Here is a 16,574-nt window from a genome sequence, read left to right on the forward strand (position 1 = left end):
ACAGTGCTTTTTCCCGGGGCTACTCAAGGGTAGGCAGTACCAGCACCTCTTTGGGGGGGGTTAAAAATTGTGGCACTTACAGTAACAACTTATTGGTGAGTACTGGCACCTATTTTTCTAGAAAAAAAGCACTGGGTGCCCTCCACATGTTGTTGGACCACAACACCTGTTATCCTTAAACAATGGCCATGCTGGCAAGGGTTGCTGGAATTGAACATCTGGTAGGCTCCATGATTGGTACCCCCACCTTAGAAAGAAATTACCATCTCTCAACCATCAACCAGTGTTACTTAAATGACAGAGGTCCACTGTTCTTATAACTAAAAACATGACTTAGCTTTTTAAAACACAATTCCCTTTTAAAAACATGACCTAAATGGGCTTATGAAACATTTCGTAGATGGAGCTTCCACTCACGGAAGGACTTCTTTCATGAGTGCCACCCACCTTCTGTAAGCAGAAGCTCCTTACGTAAATGGAATGAAAAGTTATGAATGAAGCTAAAAGGCTTTTATTTTATCTGTATGTGCAAAAGATCTAAATCAGTAATCCTTTGCACTCTTACATGGGTGTAGCTCCCATTAAGCACAGTTAACCTTAACTTCTGAATAAACCTACACAGGATTTGGACTGTTAATAGAAGGGGGAAACAAGCAGTAGATGTTTGATTACTTAGACTTAGATGAAAACTATTGTGTTAGGGAAGATCCTTGCAGTAGCAGAGAGATAGGATAGGATTAGATAGCCTCATAATTCTTTTCACTTTCAAATTCCCATGAAAGTTTTCCAGTGCTTTGTGTCTAAAAAGTGTGTGTGTGTGTGTGTGTGTGTGTGTGTGTGTGTGTGTGTGTGTGTGTGTAATGGGAAGTTGTTAACTTCTTAACTTCTTCTGCAGACAAATATGTCTTGTAAGCAGAATCCCAAGGAAGGCAAATTACCTAATGAGAGATACAGATGGAACTTTCTGACTTAACAGATAAAGCAGAAACAGCTGTCCATTCTGGGTGTATTTCCTAGAATCTTGACTAGTTCCAGAAGCTGAAACTAATATGCCGGTAGCCTGTTCTTGGACAACTTTTGAGACCAGTGGACAAAATGGTGATTGCTTCATAATAGAAGCCAGCACTGCTGCACTGAGCATGCCAAATCACACCAAGGTTGAAATATTGTGCTGCAGGATTTCTCTTCTTCCTTCATCTACTTTAGGGATGGGGAAAGTGTGAACCACAAGATGTTGCTGGGCTACAATTCTGTCAGCTCCAGCCAGCATAGCCAATGGTCTGGGATGATGTGGGTTGTTGTCTAATAATGTCTTTGGGGCCACAGCTTCCACACCCTGGACATACTTGAATCAGGGGCGTACCCAGGATCAAAACTAGGGGGGGGCAAGGGGTGGGCCCAAGGCATGGGAGGGGAGGGGCAAGGGGCGGGGCCAAGGCACAGGAGGGGAGGTGTCACAAAGTGGGGATGTGGGTGGGGCTACAGAGCCCAGGTGAAACTGACTCCAGTCTAATAACACCAAAAGGGGGGAAATCCAGGGAAATAATAAGGAGGATCAGAGAAAGGTCAGGACAAGCAGCTATAAAAAGGGACATTCTCAATGAGCCTGCTGAGGACCAGCTGTGGTTACGCAAGAGCAAGGACAAGGCATATCCCATACTACGCACATGGGCACTCATATTATGAATGAACAGCATCCTTTGCCAGCCTGGCACCTTCCACGTGCTTTGGACCACAACTGCGCTGCCAGAGGCAGATGGGGGTTGTAGTCCAAAGCACACGGAGGGGAATCAGCTTAGCAAAGCCTGCTGTACAGAAATAAATTAAAGTTTGTCTGCTTTTGCCTTATCCCATATTTTGCCTTATCCCATTCTGGGCTGCATCAATAGGAGTATAGTATCTAGATCAAGGGAAGTAATAGTACCACTGTATTCTGCCCTGGTCAGACCTCACCTGGAGTACTGTGATTCTATGATTCTATGAAAAGTATTGAGGGAATGGAGGAGGGGGGCAAACTGCAAGTTTTAATATTGTTCCATGCCACCCCAATATCCACAACAGTGAGATTCCAGGGGCCAAGGCACTTGCCCAGGCTTCATATTTCCACAGTGGAGATAGTGGTGTCTTTATGATGTATTGCTTATTTACACATATTTATAAGCTGAGCCTACAATACAGGCGCTACATAATTATACTTTGTCCATAATAATTTTCACACAACCATCTTAAGAAATCAATCCATGCCTAGGTAAGCCTGTATAGGATAGCAGCCTGAAGCACAGAAACTATCTACAGCCGCTCCTTTCACTTGAACCCCTCACAGAAATCCTGTAGAGCTGGCCTGAAAGGGACCCCCAGGGTCATCTAGTCCACCCCCCCGGTAATGCAGGAATCCTGCCCACAGCGAGACCGACCCCTTTCATACGTCCAGATTCCTGTAAGCCTAGCAAGCTGAATACACCAAGGTCCGGACTCTTCTGCCCTGCGAAATGCAACCCAATCGTCTGAATGGTGGACAATGTCAGCAAAACAAATAGGCAAGTTTGAAGACATGGCAAACAGTGGCAAAGTTCGTTATGAGAGGGAGATGGAAAGTTATATTCCTCCTAAAGGAGAGAAGAAGAAGTAAAAGGACTCCAATTCCCCCAAAAGTCCACCACCTGCTTTCTTCCTGTTTTGTTCTGAGCATCGCCCAAAGATAAAAAGCGACTGTTAGGGCAAAATTCTGGGTGCGAGAATGCTCAGCCACCCAGCTCATCAGGCAAGGGCCTGTGGTCGTTGCAGAGTATAAAAGGAAGGAGTCCAGCCACGATCCGGAGCAAACAGCAAGGTTTATTACTGCGCAGCAGGTTCAATGCCAGACTGAACACCATGAACAGGGCTGCAAGAACTTTTAAAAGTTCCCACCACCATCCCATAATGTACATCGAAAGCATCATACATACATCACTTGTGACAGGGTAAAACGTCAGAAAAGGGGAAGGGGCAAGGGGCATTAGCATACAGGTAAACAGGAGGTAAACAGGATTAACATAAGGTAACAATGCACGATGTCCCAGGACATTGTTAAGCAAGTACCAGTAAGTATCTGGGAGGGGATCCTTGAGTACCTGGCGGGGGGGGGGGCAATGGGTCCAGGTGTGAGTATTGCCTCTGGCTTCGGAGGGTTGGGAATGGCAGGAGATGGTACCTGAATGGATTATGGATATGCAGAGGAGCACCACCCTGGCTACCTGACCTCTTGCTTAAAGGATTATGGCTGTTCCCTGCATCCCTGAGAGCCCTTGGCCAGAGTAGCAAAAGGGGGTTTCATTTAGAAATAAAGATACACGGTATTCATTCATAAAGAAATATGGTTACATAGAGTCTCAGGCAACAGAGAAAGGGTAGGAAAGGGAGCCTTTATTACACAGGGCTTGATCTTGAGGGGGTTCGTGTTGGTGCGATACTAGAGTGGTGTTGTAGGATCAAATGGGGTCCCCTTGAGGGCATTTGTGCCAATCTTGATTCCCAAATGAAGCCTCGTTTGGGTGCCCCCCCTATAAAATTCCCTAACAGTGACCACCCAGGTTTTTCTATTGGTGAGACAGCAAAGAAACTAAAAACCGTAATACATAACAACATAAAAAATATCTGTTGTCAATGCCAACATACCATCGCTTCCAATGAAGCTACATGCAGACTCTTTATAGCAGGGGTGGCCAACTTCCAAGAGTTAAAAACTGGCAGTGATTGATCTACCTCCTTTTGGGGGTTCAGGTTGAGGTTGTTGAGCTTTTTTTTAGGAAGGAAAGCCATCCATGTTTTAGGGGGTTCAGGTCAAAGTTTAGCTTTTTTTAGGAAGGAAAGCCCTGTTTTGGGGGCTTCAGGGCAAAGATGTAGAGCTTTTTTTAGGGGAGCCAAAGTTGCTGAGCTTCTTTGGGGGGAGCCAGTGATCTACCACAGACGTCCAGTGATCTATTAGTAGATCATGATCTACCTGTTGGACATGCCTGCTTTATAGCAATAAAGGGGTGCTGGCCCTTTAAGGCTGAAAGAGAAAACTGAGACATCCATGCCCACCCTTTCTAACACACATCTTTTAAGATCACATCACACAGTGGCTGCCCAAACAGCTTGGATGATAAAAGACACAAAGGAGGGAGGACAATTGGGAAAGATATAACACCATTGCATTCCCATGCCTTCCAAGCCTCCTTATGCAAAACCACCCAGTTAAAACGGAACTCCTTTCACACCTCATTATCGCTGGAGGTTTCATTAAACTGATAAAGATCCCCCCTCCCCAAGGACAAGAGTAAAAGCTGTGGTGCCGACCATTTGCTACCTGAAACAAGGAAACAAATTGTATCTTAAATACTGGCACAGGAGCTTTGGAAGGCTCGCCTTGTCCAGCCTCCTCTCTTTGAGAGAGAGAGAGAGAGAGAGAGAGAGAGAGAGAGAGAGAGAGAGAGAGAGAGAGAGAGAGAGAGACTGACTGACTTCAATCCTTCAGCAGCCAGCTTCAAGTTCTCTCTCTCTCTCGCTCTCTTCCCCCCTCCCTCCCACCGCGATCCCTGGGAGGAACATCAGAGTGAGTGTGGTGTTTTACGTACAGTGTTTTATTCCACACCCCAGCTCTTCCAATTCTGGTTCTCCATTCCCCCCTCCTTGTTTGCTCTAGTAAGAGCAGCGGCAGAATGAGCTGAACGAGCGAAGGCTGTGGGGAGGCAGCCCGGGCGAGCTCCAGCAGGAGGGTGTTGCGCTCTCTCCCCTCCTCTCCCTCGCTGCGTCCTTTTGCTTCTAGAGAGGGGCAGCTGCCAGCTGGCTTCTAGAGTAGGGCAGCTGCCCTAACTTGCCCCATGGTGGGTACGCCCTTGACTTGAATCATCCTTGGAGAGGTGGACGGGTGGGTAGTCAAGAACATCCATCTTTTACATGCAGAATGCCAGCGGAATTCATTAATTACCCCAATAATTTTCTTTATAGCTCCTCTTTCTCCATTTCTTCTACTGTTGCCATTTGCAACAAATAAAAAGCATGCCTGATGCACTATTAAAGTAGTTCAAACATGCCTATTTGCACCATCCTATAAATGTTGTCGTTACATACATTTTTTTAGTGGAAATACTTAATAGGTACAAAGAAGATGCAACTTGGTACTTTTTGTGAGCTGGCTGGTTTATATTCTGGAATAATACACTTTAAGCAGTGAGGTGAACAAGGTTTTGTCTGGCTTTGAGATTCTGTCTGAGGTGTTTGACCAATGGAACACAACAGTTACTAGCTTCCCAAATCATCTTGTGGTTCTTTCTGAGTTAATATGTTTTGGGGTTTTAAATTTCCATGATACAGGAGCATCCAATCTAAGAAGTGAAGAAGCCAGAGCCAACAGAGATCCCCCCCCCTCCCCTGACAATACATGTTAAACTTCTTCAAGCCTTACAGGAGGCTCATGTTGTCTTAAACCAACAGCTATGCTTATCTTCTTTGAAAGTCTTTGTTCTGTGTCTGCAAGTCTGGTGGTGGTAGGTTGTTGTTTTCCCCTGACAAGGAACTAATGAAATAGCTACATAGTGGGTCCCAGCTCTTTTGCATTCTACTTGTCTTGAGGGATGTCACTTGTCTCTGCTGGTTCTTTTACCATATTATTTGTAAAAGAAAAATGGGGAATCTCAAATTCTGTTTTGTTTTTCAGGTGTGAGGATATCTTGCTGAGCTCAGGAAATTTCCCCCAGTTTTATTTTTGATGATACTAAGTTACAGGTCCATGAGTTTGACAGCGGCTTCTGTCATAGCCTTTGGCTCTCCTGCACCTTTCTCATCCTTTTCTTAAACTTAATAAGTTTTAAAACTTACTGCGAGTCTGGGCACACTACAGAGTACAGTGCTGGTAAAACCTGATCCACTCGACATCTTAATTTTGCAGAGGCAGCTACATATATAAATTAACATATGTGAAATTGTGTCATGGGACTTTGTCCTGAGTCCTTTAAGTGCCTAGTGATGCCCCTGCCTGTTGGTTTGTGACAACTTTTTGTCTCATCACTCCAGAAGCTCGGCAAGGTTCAGGAGCTGTAGGGTGTGCTGACCTGTTTGAGTGTCACCTACCCAATAAGGGTGTCCTACCCATCCAAACTAACCAACTAAATGCTTCTGGGATAGGGAGGAACTAACAGGTAGACCCTGACAGAGATTACTCCACTTTGCTCCACCCCTGGTCTTGAAATATGGGGCAGTTTTGTGTGACCATGGGTAGCGTGATAATTTAATTCTGTGTTCTATTTTAGGCCATTCTGCCTACACAGGAAATGAACTCTGGATTTGTCTGCTGATAGTGTCCTTCCCACACCAAATTCATGAAAGCTTAAGCAATAAAATTGTGGCCTTGGGGTGTAGGAGTTTGTGTGCATGTGTTCCCTATGCTTTCTCTCCCTGTTGCAACTGCAAGTCAGTTTTAATTTTGTAGTAGCTTACTGTATTTAGTAGTAAAATTCCTCTGAACTTTTTTGTCTCTTCTCTCCCCCCCCTCCCCGCTTTGACACATACCGTGTTTCCCCTTTTTTAAGACACCGTCTTATAACTTTTTTCCCTCAAAAAAACACACAGTGGCTTATTTTCAGGGGGTGTCTTTTTTTTTTTAAAAAAGTGCTGGTACAACTGGGACCCACTGGCTCAGGATGCTCGGTGCTCTCTTCTGCACATTGCTGGGCGCGTTGTTGGCGCTGCCAGTTCCGAGCGCCTGCAGGGTGGGGTGGGGGTGGCAGTGCTTTAAACCCCCAACCCTGTAGAAAGCAATGGAAGTTATGGACCGTAACAATCCTTAAGAGGCGCAGGTCTTAAAAAACCCCTGGTATCACCCTTGAAGCACAGCCTTCCAAAGTCAGGGGGGAAGAGGTCTGTTTAGACAAAGGAAAGGATCGGGGTGATTCTGTGCCCTGGGACCCACAGAACTACTTTAAAAATCCCAACCTGGGGTGGGGGGTCAAATAGTGAAGCCCCATAGCCCTGTAGCAACAGAAGGCACATTCTGAAGCACCCGAGCTGTTCGGTTCCATAAAAAATCCAGGAATTGTAAAATTAACAACAATAATGGGGGGGGGCACTCTATCCAAAGAGTTAAGAAGGAATGGGAAAGTGTTGAGTTATATATGGAAAAATATGGAAAGGAAAGTTAGTTAAAGATAAAAAATAAATAATTATCGCAAGGGGAAAAATAACATCATAAAGGGTAATAATATTAAATATAAAATAGACAACACAACAGAAAAAGCAAGTATATGACTAAATGAGATCGCACAGGAGTGAGGGAAGTGGGGAGAGAGGGAGGGGGGTAAGGAATGGAAGGAGACAATGGTTGGAGGAGGGTATAGGGGGATGAATTAAAGGAAAATTAAGACTGAGAAGCGCATGGTTTTTGTTTTTTAAAGATGCAAAGGCTTGCAATCAGCCAAAGTATAGAGCCCAACTTCCAAGAGACTGCGATCTACTTGCGGATTTATAAACTGGAGGTGATCTACCCCCGTTTTATTGGTGTTCAGGTCAGAGTTGTTTTTAGAGAGAGGAAATATCCCATTTTTGAGGTTAAAGTAAAAGTTCCTGACCTTTTTTTTATAATGAGGAAATGCTGCTAAAACTCTGTTCTTCATTCCACGAAGGGGAGAGGGGGCGGGGCCGGGTGCTCAAAGACAAAAGAAATGGAAAAGGAGATAGCGATCAACTCCAGCCTCGCATTCATGCAGCCGTCGGGAGAGGCAGGGGCTGCAGCCGAGTGCTGCTTCACAAACAAACGGGGGAAAGTGCTTAGAACCCAGAGAATCCAGCTGAAAAACACGAAGCAGCAACAGCAATTGCACACACACCATCCCAAGCCAGCACAGTAACCAAGTCCCAAAAGCAAGAAAGGACTCAGCAAACACTGCTGCGGCCGGCGTTGCTGCTGCTGACTCGGGGAGCTCAGTGATCTCTTCCGCACAGCGCCTATCACTATGGCTTATTTTCGGGGTACGGTTTATATTTCTCAAATGCTTAGAAATGCTGCTATGGCTTATTTTATGACTACGCCTTAAAAAGGGGGAAACACGGTATCCATGTTTTTGCTGAAATGCCTACCTGTGTACATTTTTGGTTCCTTCTTTCTCAGACAGGTCTTTCCTCCACTCCCCAGTGAAAACCTAGAGGTGGTTAATTTCCTTATCTATACTGGAAAGTGTTTTTACACATGGAAACACAACTTTTACAGAGAGAATGCATTTCTGAATTAACCAGTGGGAAAGTATTATCAACAACTTTCCCCAAAGTTCCCCGGTGTCAGTTGTTGAACTATAATTTGCCTTTTTCAAGCTGTGTACATCTTAGCATCTGAAATGAAATGTGGTGACAACTTTCCAAATGTTAGCAATGTCATATTTTTGACAATGCTTCCTCCCTTCCTCCATCCATAGCTCCACAAATTTTGACTGGCCATCAAGATCCTGCTCCATGGGCACATATAATCTTTATCTGATGTCATATTATTCTCCCAAAGGCAAGAGCCTCTAAAATTCACAGCTGCCTTTAATTTATTGTTTGGTTTTGCATTTTCTGTTTTAAATTTTATATACACATACATGCATGCAAACATACAAACATGCACACACAAAAAACATATTAATAAATGATAGCACTCATATAGGTACTTTTCAAACTAGTCACAATTATAGGGGCTGCTCTGTGATGAATTTTAACACTCAAAGCAGTACACCAAAGTCTAGCTCTGAGAAACGGTTATCACCCCCTTCCTTTCCCTTCCCATACCAAGAGACGAGATATCTCTCTCCTATAATATACTGATAGCATCATGTTTTGGAATAGTTGGATAAAGTGTTATACATGGAAAGAAGTAAGGTCAAATAAACTGTTAAAACAAAACAAAACAAAAAGATTAAAGGGAGGGGGAAATGCAGTTTCAGATGTCAAGTGCTATTTTGTGTTTCTGTACCTTGTTGGCTTTAGATGTTAATGCTCATTGCCAGGAAGCCTGTTTTGCAAATCTCATTGGCAGGAGTCCAATATAATGCATCATATTATTAAAAAGTGAATGCTCGTCTGTTTCTCAATTAGTTTGCAATCATGGCCAAACCAGTCCCCCAAGGCTGTCCAGCATTCTTCATGCTTATTAGAGGAAGACTCTAGGTGCCTTCAGCCAAAGAACTGGTTGGATAGCTCATATCTACTGTGAAATTTATCTGCTGCTTGACCTGCGTGGCCGCCCTGCACTCTCCATGTTGCTCCTGGGCTTCGTCCAATCCTTGGACCTTCTTTAGAATATTTGGACTCCTTCCTAGTTCTCCAGCCTCCCTCACAAAGCTGTCTCTGTCCCAAAGGCCTGTGTGAAGTATAACTCCACCCAAATAGAAAAATACCCCATTTCCTCACAGAAGGTAGACAGCTTTATTATCCCCTAAGCCATGGATGGGAAACCCTTGGCCCGCCAGATGTGATTGGACTCCATCCTCCCATCAGCCCCAGCAACATCTGGAGGGCTCTCCAACCCTGCCCTAAGCAGATTGGATGTTCATGGAGATTTTATGACAGCCCATCAACTCAGCCAGTCTCTGGTAGTGTCTTTGCGACCACAAGCACAACAAATTGGAAGCCCTTAGAATCAGCAAGTTCAGCTTCCTGTTGTTAATGAGTCTGTCCCGGCTTACGTTTGTTTCGAACTCAGAACAATACCTTATAATGGTTCGGATTTCATAGCGAGGAGTGAGATATGAGCTTTAACAGGTTGAGACTTTCTGAGTAAGTACCGTAACTAGAGATTCTATGCCTGCTTGCTATGGTACTGAATATATATATATATATATATATATATATATATATATATATATATATAGCTGTGAAATGGTGGTGGTGGGAAGAATGATCTAGACTTCTTGCAAAGTATGTCAGAGATTCTATCATTTGTATTATATTTGAAGTGCCCCCCCCATTTTCAAGTAAAGGCTATGAAACAATTCATCCTGTCCTTGTGCTGGAGTGAATTCACTCCAACACTTAAATTTTAGCCCTAAGTTGGCAGCAAAGCTCAGAACTCTGAATTAAAGGTTTTCCCATTCTCCCCAAGCAATGCCCAAGGCTTGTAAAGTTTTTTGTGACAGTGGAGCAGCTGAACCAATGGCAACCAGAGACCAGACAGGTGATGTTTCAGATCAGGGAATAGCCAACTTCAGGCTATGTATTGCAGACCTCCAGTCTGACTCTGTGTAAGGCAGCTTCCTATGTATGCCACATCTCCATGACCTAGCGAAACTAATCAGTCAAAAGTGTAATAATAATAATTATTTATTATTTATACTCCGCCCATCTGGCTGGGTTTCCCCAGCCACCCAGGGTGGCTCAAAATCGAATATTAAAAACACAATACAGCATTAAACATTAAAAATTTCCCTAAACAGGGCTGCCTTCAGATGTCTTTTAAAAGTAAGATAGTTGCTTATTTCCCTCTGCCTGGTTCCCTGTAACCTCACTTCTTGCAGTGAGGGAACCGCCAGAAGGCCCTTGACGCTGGACCCCCATGTCTGGGCTGAACGATGGGGGTGGAGACACTCCTTCAGGTATACTGGACCGAGGCCGTTTAGGGCTTTAAAGGTCAGCACCAACACTTTGAATTGTGCTTGGAAATGTACTGGGGGCCAATGCAGGTCTATCAGGGCAGGTGTTATATGGTCTCGGCGGCCACTCCCAGTCACCAGTCTAGCTGCCACATTCTGGATTCATTGCAGTTTCCGAGTCACCTTCAAAGGTGTAGGTAAGATAGGTTAGGAATGTGGTGATGTTGCATTAGGCCCAGGCTTTCATTTTTACTGGGATGACAGCAATTAAAGGCTACTTAAGAAGTCCTTCTAAGTAACATTTCTGCAACCAAGGTGATAAATGAGAGCCTAGCACCAGGCAGGAAATCTGCCTTTCCTGTTGGTGCTACATTGTCTTTTTTTCTATGTTCCTCTATTGTCCTTTTATAACATGGGTAGGCAAACTAAGGCCTGGGGGCTGGATCCGGCCCCATCGCCTTCTAAATCTGGCCCGCAGATGGTCCGGGAATCAGCGTGTTTTTACATGAGTAGAATGTGTCCTTTTATTTACAATGTATCTATGGATTAATTGTGGGGCCTGCCTGGTGTTTTTACATGAGTAGAATATGTGCTTTTATTTAAAATGCATCTCTGGGTTATTTGTGGGGCATAGGAATTCGTTCATTTCCACCCCCAAAATATAATCCAGCCCCCCACAAGGTCTGAGGGACAGTGTACCGGCCCCCTGCCGAAAAAGTTTGCTGGCCCCTGTTTTATAACTTCAGCCAATGTTAAGAGGGCTTGTCCTGCAGGATTGGTTACTGTCATGTAAAAAGATGGTTCCATGTGCTTCCAGTTATTTTATTGTAAACTGTTACTGTATCTGAAACAGTTTTAAAGTGTCTTAAAATAGCTTCTAAAAAGATCCTGTTCAAATGTCAGTGCTAGTGCTTATGTAGTCAAAAAGGCACCACCCACGCACAGGAAAATGTCATGATTTGCAAAAGTACAAAAATATGGTTGGGGGGGGGACCTAGCCAGAGTGGGGGGACAGAAGAAGCCAATAGGAACCAAATGTGTTCAATAGCCATGGAGAATTGACTGTTGAGGGGTGAAGTGAGGGAGGTGGATGGGAGAGGGGAATGGAATGGCATATCATGTAGAAAGGCAATGCAAGGCTGGCTGGCTGGCTGGCTGGCTTGAACACTAAACAGAAATTGTGACATGCTGCAACATCACGTTGCAGGCCCCAATCGTAGAGAAATGTGCACATTCACAATTCTTACATCTATATTTTTATAATGTTTATCCAGTGCATTCAATGAGTGTTAATAATTGTCTCATCTCTTGAGTTTTAGGAGAAAGGAATAGATTCATTGCAACTTGTTTTGCTGATAGAATTGTAGAGTTGGAAGGACCCTGAAGGGAAAATGTTTCCCAGATTCATTCTACTGTAGGTGTTCTATGAGAGAAAAATGTATACAGTATGCACGCTACAAAGAGAATATAAATCGAACACTGCCTGTGTTCAAGAATACACAGGAGAACCTTTTTTATATAAAACAAACTCTTTTAATGTATGTACACGCTTTATTATGGCTACTGGGTTTTAGAATGCTGGTTAAACTGGAATTAATTTCTTCCCACATTATAATGTACTATGAATACATATTGCCAAAAACTAACGTATATAGCCATATAGACTCTTTTCTTTTTTTGGAATTAAATCCTCCCATTCAGTAAATTTAAAAGCTTCCTCCTTGTGAAACAAAAGCAGTCTTTTACATGGGGTTGCTCTATGTACATATTCAAAAATCCTGCTTTCGAAAGCAGTTCTTCTTTCAAGGCTTGCTTGTTCTATCCAGAGTTCCAGGCAGAAGCAGAAATGTTTACATAACTGTCCCTGTCAAATGGAATTTTTTACTATACAGCATCCTACACTTCCACCGCAGCCTGTTTAACATGGACCAGGGTCAAAACCTGAAAGGCACAGAAGAATGCACTATAAGCAAGATGTCAATGAATGAACTAAGCCTTCATATTTTAAAAAGGAGGCTCTGATGTAGGAGTAGCAAACTCAGCAAGACTTTTCAGCAAATGAATAAAAGCAGAGGAAGTGGGAGTTTGCTGCCAACCCCCCAACTCTGTTCTCTGTAGCATGGCATTAGTATGCTGAACAGTTGCAACAATTTCAATATATATTTGTATATATGTATTATGTATGTGCGCGCATGTCAAATATGGTGCAGTTAAGAGTGGGTGAAAGCAAACTGTTTGCCACATCAGCTTGGTTCACATGATACAGTAAACTATAGCTTACTGGAATTGTGCAGGCTCCCAGAGAGCAGAATTAAAGTTGGTTGGAGCTTGTGGTCAATGAGTGAGTTTTAACCATAGGCCTGGATTCAGATGACTCACTATGCCAAATCTGGCATCGCTCAGTGCAGCTGGGGAGCAAAAAGGACCTGCGAGGAGCAGAACAGCTGTGAGCTCGTCTCTGGGAGCCTGCATGTTTGCACAATCTTGGTAAACCATACTTTGGCTTGCCACGTTGTGAGAACCCAACCATAGTCCCTGCTGTACAATATCATATGTGGTTACTTTTCCATACCATAGTATTTCTAGCAAGATACAGCTCACCCAGAGACTTGAAGCCCCATCTACTTAGCATAGCCATGCAAGATTTCTTAAATAGGAATATTTGCTAAGTGGGTAGTCTGTTTTCACTCAAAATAACAGGACAGTGCACTTGCTCTTGTTTCCCACAGGATTTTCAATCAACATTATACTTTATATGCAATCTGTATTGTATATCTCTATTTTTTTCCTTTATATTATTATCTGCCAACTAAAGGTTCATGGCACGTAAATGAGATTCCACACTGAATAGAAGGAGGATTTGGTCCTGGGTTGCTGTGAACGTGGAAGCACATTTGAAATAGCGTGCTTGGGAAGAGAGCTCCTGTGTTCGAATCCTGCTTGCAGGTTTCCCAGAGTCATCTGGTTTAGTCACTATGAGAAATGAGAACAGGATATGCTGGACTAGATGAGCCATTGGTCTGATCCAGCAGGTTCTTCTTATGTTCTCTATATCAGGGGGAAACAGCAAAAAGCTACACAGTGACAAAAATGAACATATAAATTAGTCCTAGGATAGCCAACTGTTTTCAGCATATTGGGGAGCGTGGTAATCTCAAGTATTGTTTTTGCAAATGTTTTTTAATCTGTTAAATTAGTGTAGAATAATAATATTCCAAATAATATTTCAGATAACTGCTTGCACACTTAGGAAGTAGTATTGAATTCAGGTTTGTGGTAAGTCGGGGTGGGGGGGTGTATATACCTATATGAAAAAAGATTTAAATTATTGGTGAGTTCGTGACTGCTACATTCTACCGCACTCTATTGATATTTTAAGTGCATGTTGCTGATAATTAGTTTCTATAAATTACAGTCACGGACGTCAAATCCATAGTATTGCATTGGTGGTACTTATTACAAATTAATCTTATCATTTGATAAGCTTATCTTCATTGATTGATATTGTGTCCACATTATAGCAAAGCTAGTACCATGGTTGAATTGTAGGAATTGATTCATGCAATATATCAGTTTCATGTGCTGGCTGTTACCACTGATAAAATGTTCATGTAAATAGGCCCCAAACAATGGTGCTTTTACCATCCAGATCTTATTTCAAGCAAAAGTAAATCCTTACCATACATTCCCAGTTTGTAAAAAAACACACACAAAAAACACACTGTATTGTGCTAGTTCTATTTGGTTACATCAAGACATAATGCAATTAGATTTTATTTAAATGAACTTCCCATATGTGACCCCAAATTTATATACAGAGTATGGGTATGTGGCGCAGATACACCCTTTGTGAGTATTTTGTGATGTCAACAGGCTTTATTTCCAGGCTAGCTTGTACTGCCCATATACAGTAAGTATCAAGCATGGGAAATAAAGACTTAGGTTTCCCAAAAGCCATCTTGCTGGGATCCTGTTCTCCATATGTTTTGGACTACAATGCCCATCACCCTGATCATTGGCCATGCTGCCTGGGGCTGATTGGCATCATAGTAGAAAACAACCAGAAAGCATATCACTGCATTGTGATAAACAGTAATAACATTGCCTGTTTTCACAGAACTCTAGTGACTTGACAATTTACGCCAGTATGTGACCATCTGGATAATACATGAGAGTGGCTTCAAAAATGGAATGTTTTGTGAAGCAGCAGAACAGAAATTCTGGAAACTGGTGAATATCCCTAAGCTTTGTGCCCCTCAAAAGGGGCTCTTGGGAACAATCTGTGAACTGGCCAGTGAATTTTCTTCAGTTCTTACACATCTGTGCTTTTCTTTTTCTGGTGTATTTTCCTGTAAAAATTGAGTTTGTGCTTTTAACTCATAAAGTACTGTAACATGTTGGGGAAAGTTCTAAATGTGCAGAAACCTGTGTGTAATTCTACCATGAGAATGCATTCGTGTTTTCAGTCCACTTCCAGAGAGCCTGCCTGTAAATTCTATTAAATTTCACGTCGGCCCACACACATTCTTCTAATTCCAGTTTAGCAAAGCTTGGTAACTCTTTCCTTTTCAGGTTCGCAAAGAGTTGTGCAATCTGTTCTTCCATTGCCTAACTGTTAATAATTGGAGGAAACTGACCAAGTTAAATAGCGTAGGGAATGCGTTAGCAGTTGCCACAGAAACAGCCGTCCAATATAAATATCTTATTGCTCTTCTATTTTATCATCTGTTTTCAGGGCAGTTTAAGCTGCTGGAACAAGACCGTGATATTAAGGAGCCAGTGCAGTATTTTAACAGTGTGGAGGAGGTGGCTAAAGCATTTCCTGAACGAGTTTACGTCATGGAGGAAATAACATTCAACGTTAAGGTAGCCCCTAAACTAATATTTATCCCTAGTTGAAATGATTTATGGTTAAACCCTTTTTTAATATACATGGCAGTTGAGCAACTGTGCTCTGTGGGAGAAGTAATTTTGGGTTGCTGAGTTTTCTTAGTCTGATGGTATTTAAACTGCAACTTACTGTGTACATTTCCCCCAAACCCATGCTGAAGTCTCTGTGAATCAGTGCAAGATATCTACGATGACTTTTTCAAAGAGGGAACCACCTTCAATAAGCAATGTTCTTTTCCGATCTGTTTAATTGCCTCCAAATTTTAGACAGAGATTCTTTTGTTGTGCACTCCCCTCCCCTCTCCCTCCCCTCCGACCCCTTAGATCTTAATTGATGAGGGAGCAGCTGCTTCATTCACTCCACAGAATGTCTTGGGCTACATAGGGGCTGTATGGACTATTATTGAAACCCCTCAACACTGATGAAGATTATCAGCATTTACATGGAAACAGAAAAGACTAATGATTCCTTGATTTAAAAGCTATGCAGCAGCCATGAGAAATAACATGATTCAAATGAAATGTTGTTGCTTTTTTCTTTAAGCCCTGCAAATAGGGAGGCCATAGCACTGTTAAACAGAGTAATGTCAGAAGCTACTACCCAACATAAATTCTGACTTCAGTGTCTGTAGACTGTGCCTCTCTCTCTCTTCCTCTTCCCAATCTTGTATGTTAGAGTGTCTTAGCCATTTAGAATGACATCTAGCAGTTTCCATGTTTGTTCTGGATGTACCTTAACGGTTAAATGCCACAAGCTATTTCCTGTTGCCACAATCACTTTAGAAAAATAAGTAATTGTTTTCCAGGGAGGTGCACTTACTGCCTGGGCCTATCCAAGATGGCGGTCTATCACTGTGTAAGGGCAGTAGCTCAGTGGTAGAGCACTGGTTTACATGCAGGAAGTTCCAGGTTCAATCCCTGGCACCTCCAAGTAGGACTGGAAAATGTTCCCAGTTTGTGAAACCATAGAGGGCTGCTGCCACCAATCTAGAGTAAACAGTCCTGAGCTACATGGATTGATGGGTTGTTTAAGTACAAGGCATAGTTCTATGTTCCTATGTACTTTGGATGTGGCTATGTATGCTTGACCTCTCATTTGAGCAAGTTCAT

The 16,574-nt window shown here is 42.9% G+C and overlaps 1 protein-coding gene across 3 annotated transcripts in view; it reads left to right on the forward strand.

The window, feature by feature from the left end:
- Positions 1 to 16,574, forward strand: part of GAREM1 (GRB2 associated regulator of MAPK1 subtype 1) — a 78,692-nt gene that overhangs the window by 47,964 nt on the left and 14,154 nt on the right. For 2 of the 3 annotated variants that reach the window (XM_035124833.2, XM_035124832.2), the window contains exon 3: positions 15,310 to 15,440. The exons of the other annotated variant lie outside the window; for it this stretch is intronic. In XM_035124833.2, the coding sequence (XP_034980724.2) occupies positions 15,414 to 15,440 (27 nt within the window). In that variant the 5' untranslated portion in view covers positions 15,310 to 15,413. The remainder of the gene's footprint in view (positions 1 to 15,309; positions 15,441 to 16,574) is intronic. 3 annotated transcript variants of the gene reach the window in all.

The sequence above is a fragment of the Zootoca vivipara genome, chromosome 8 (assembly GCF_963506605.1).
Source record: "Zootoca vivipara chromosome 8, rZooViv1.1, whole genome shotgun sequence".
Lineage (NCBI taxonomy): Eukaryota > Metazoa > Chordata > Lepidosauria > Squamata > Lacertidae > Zootoca > Zootoca vivipara.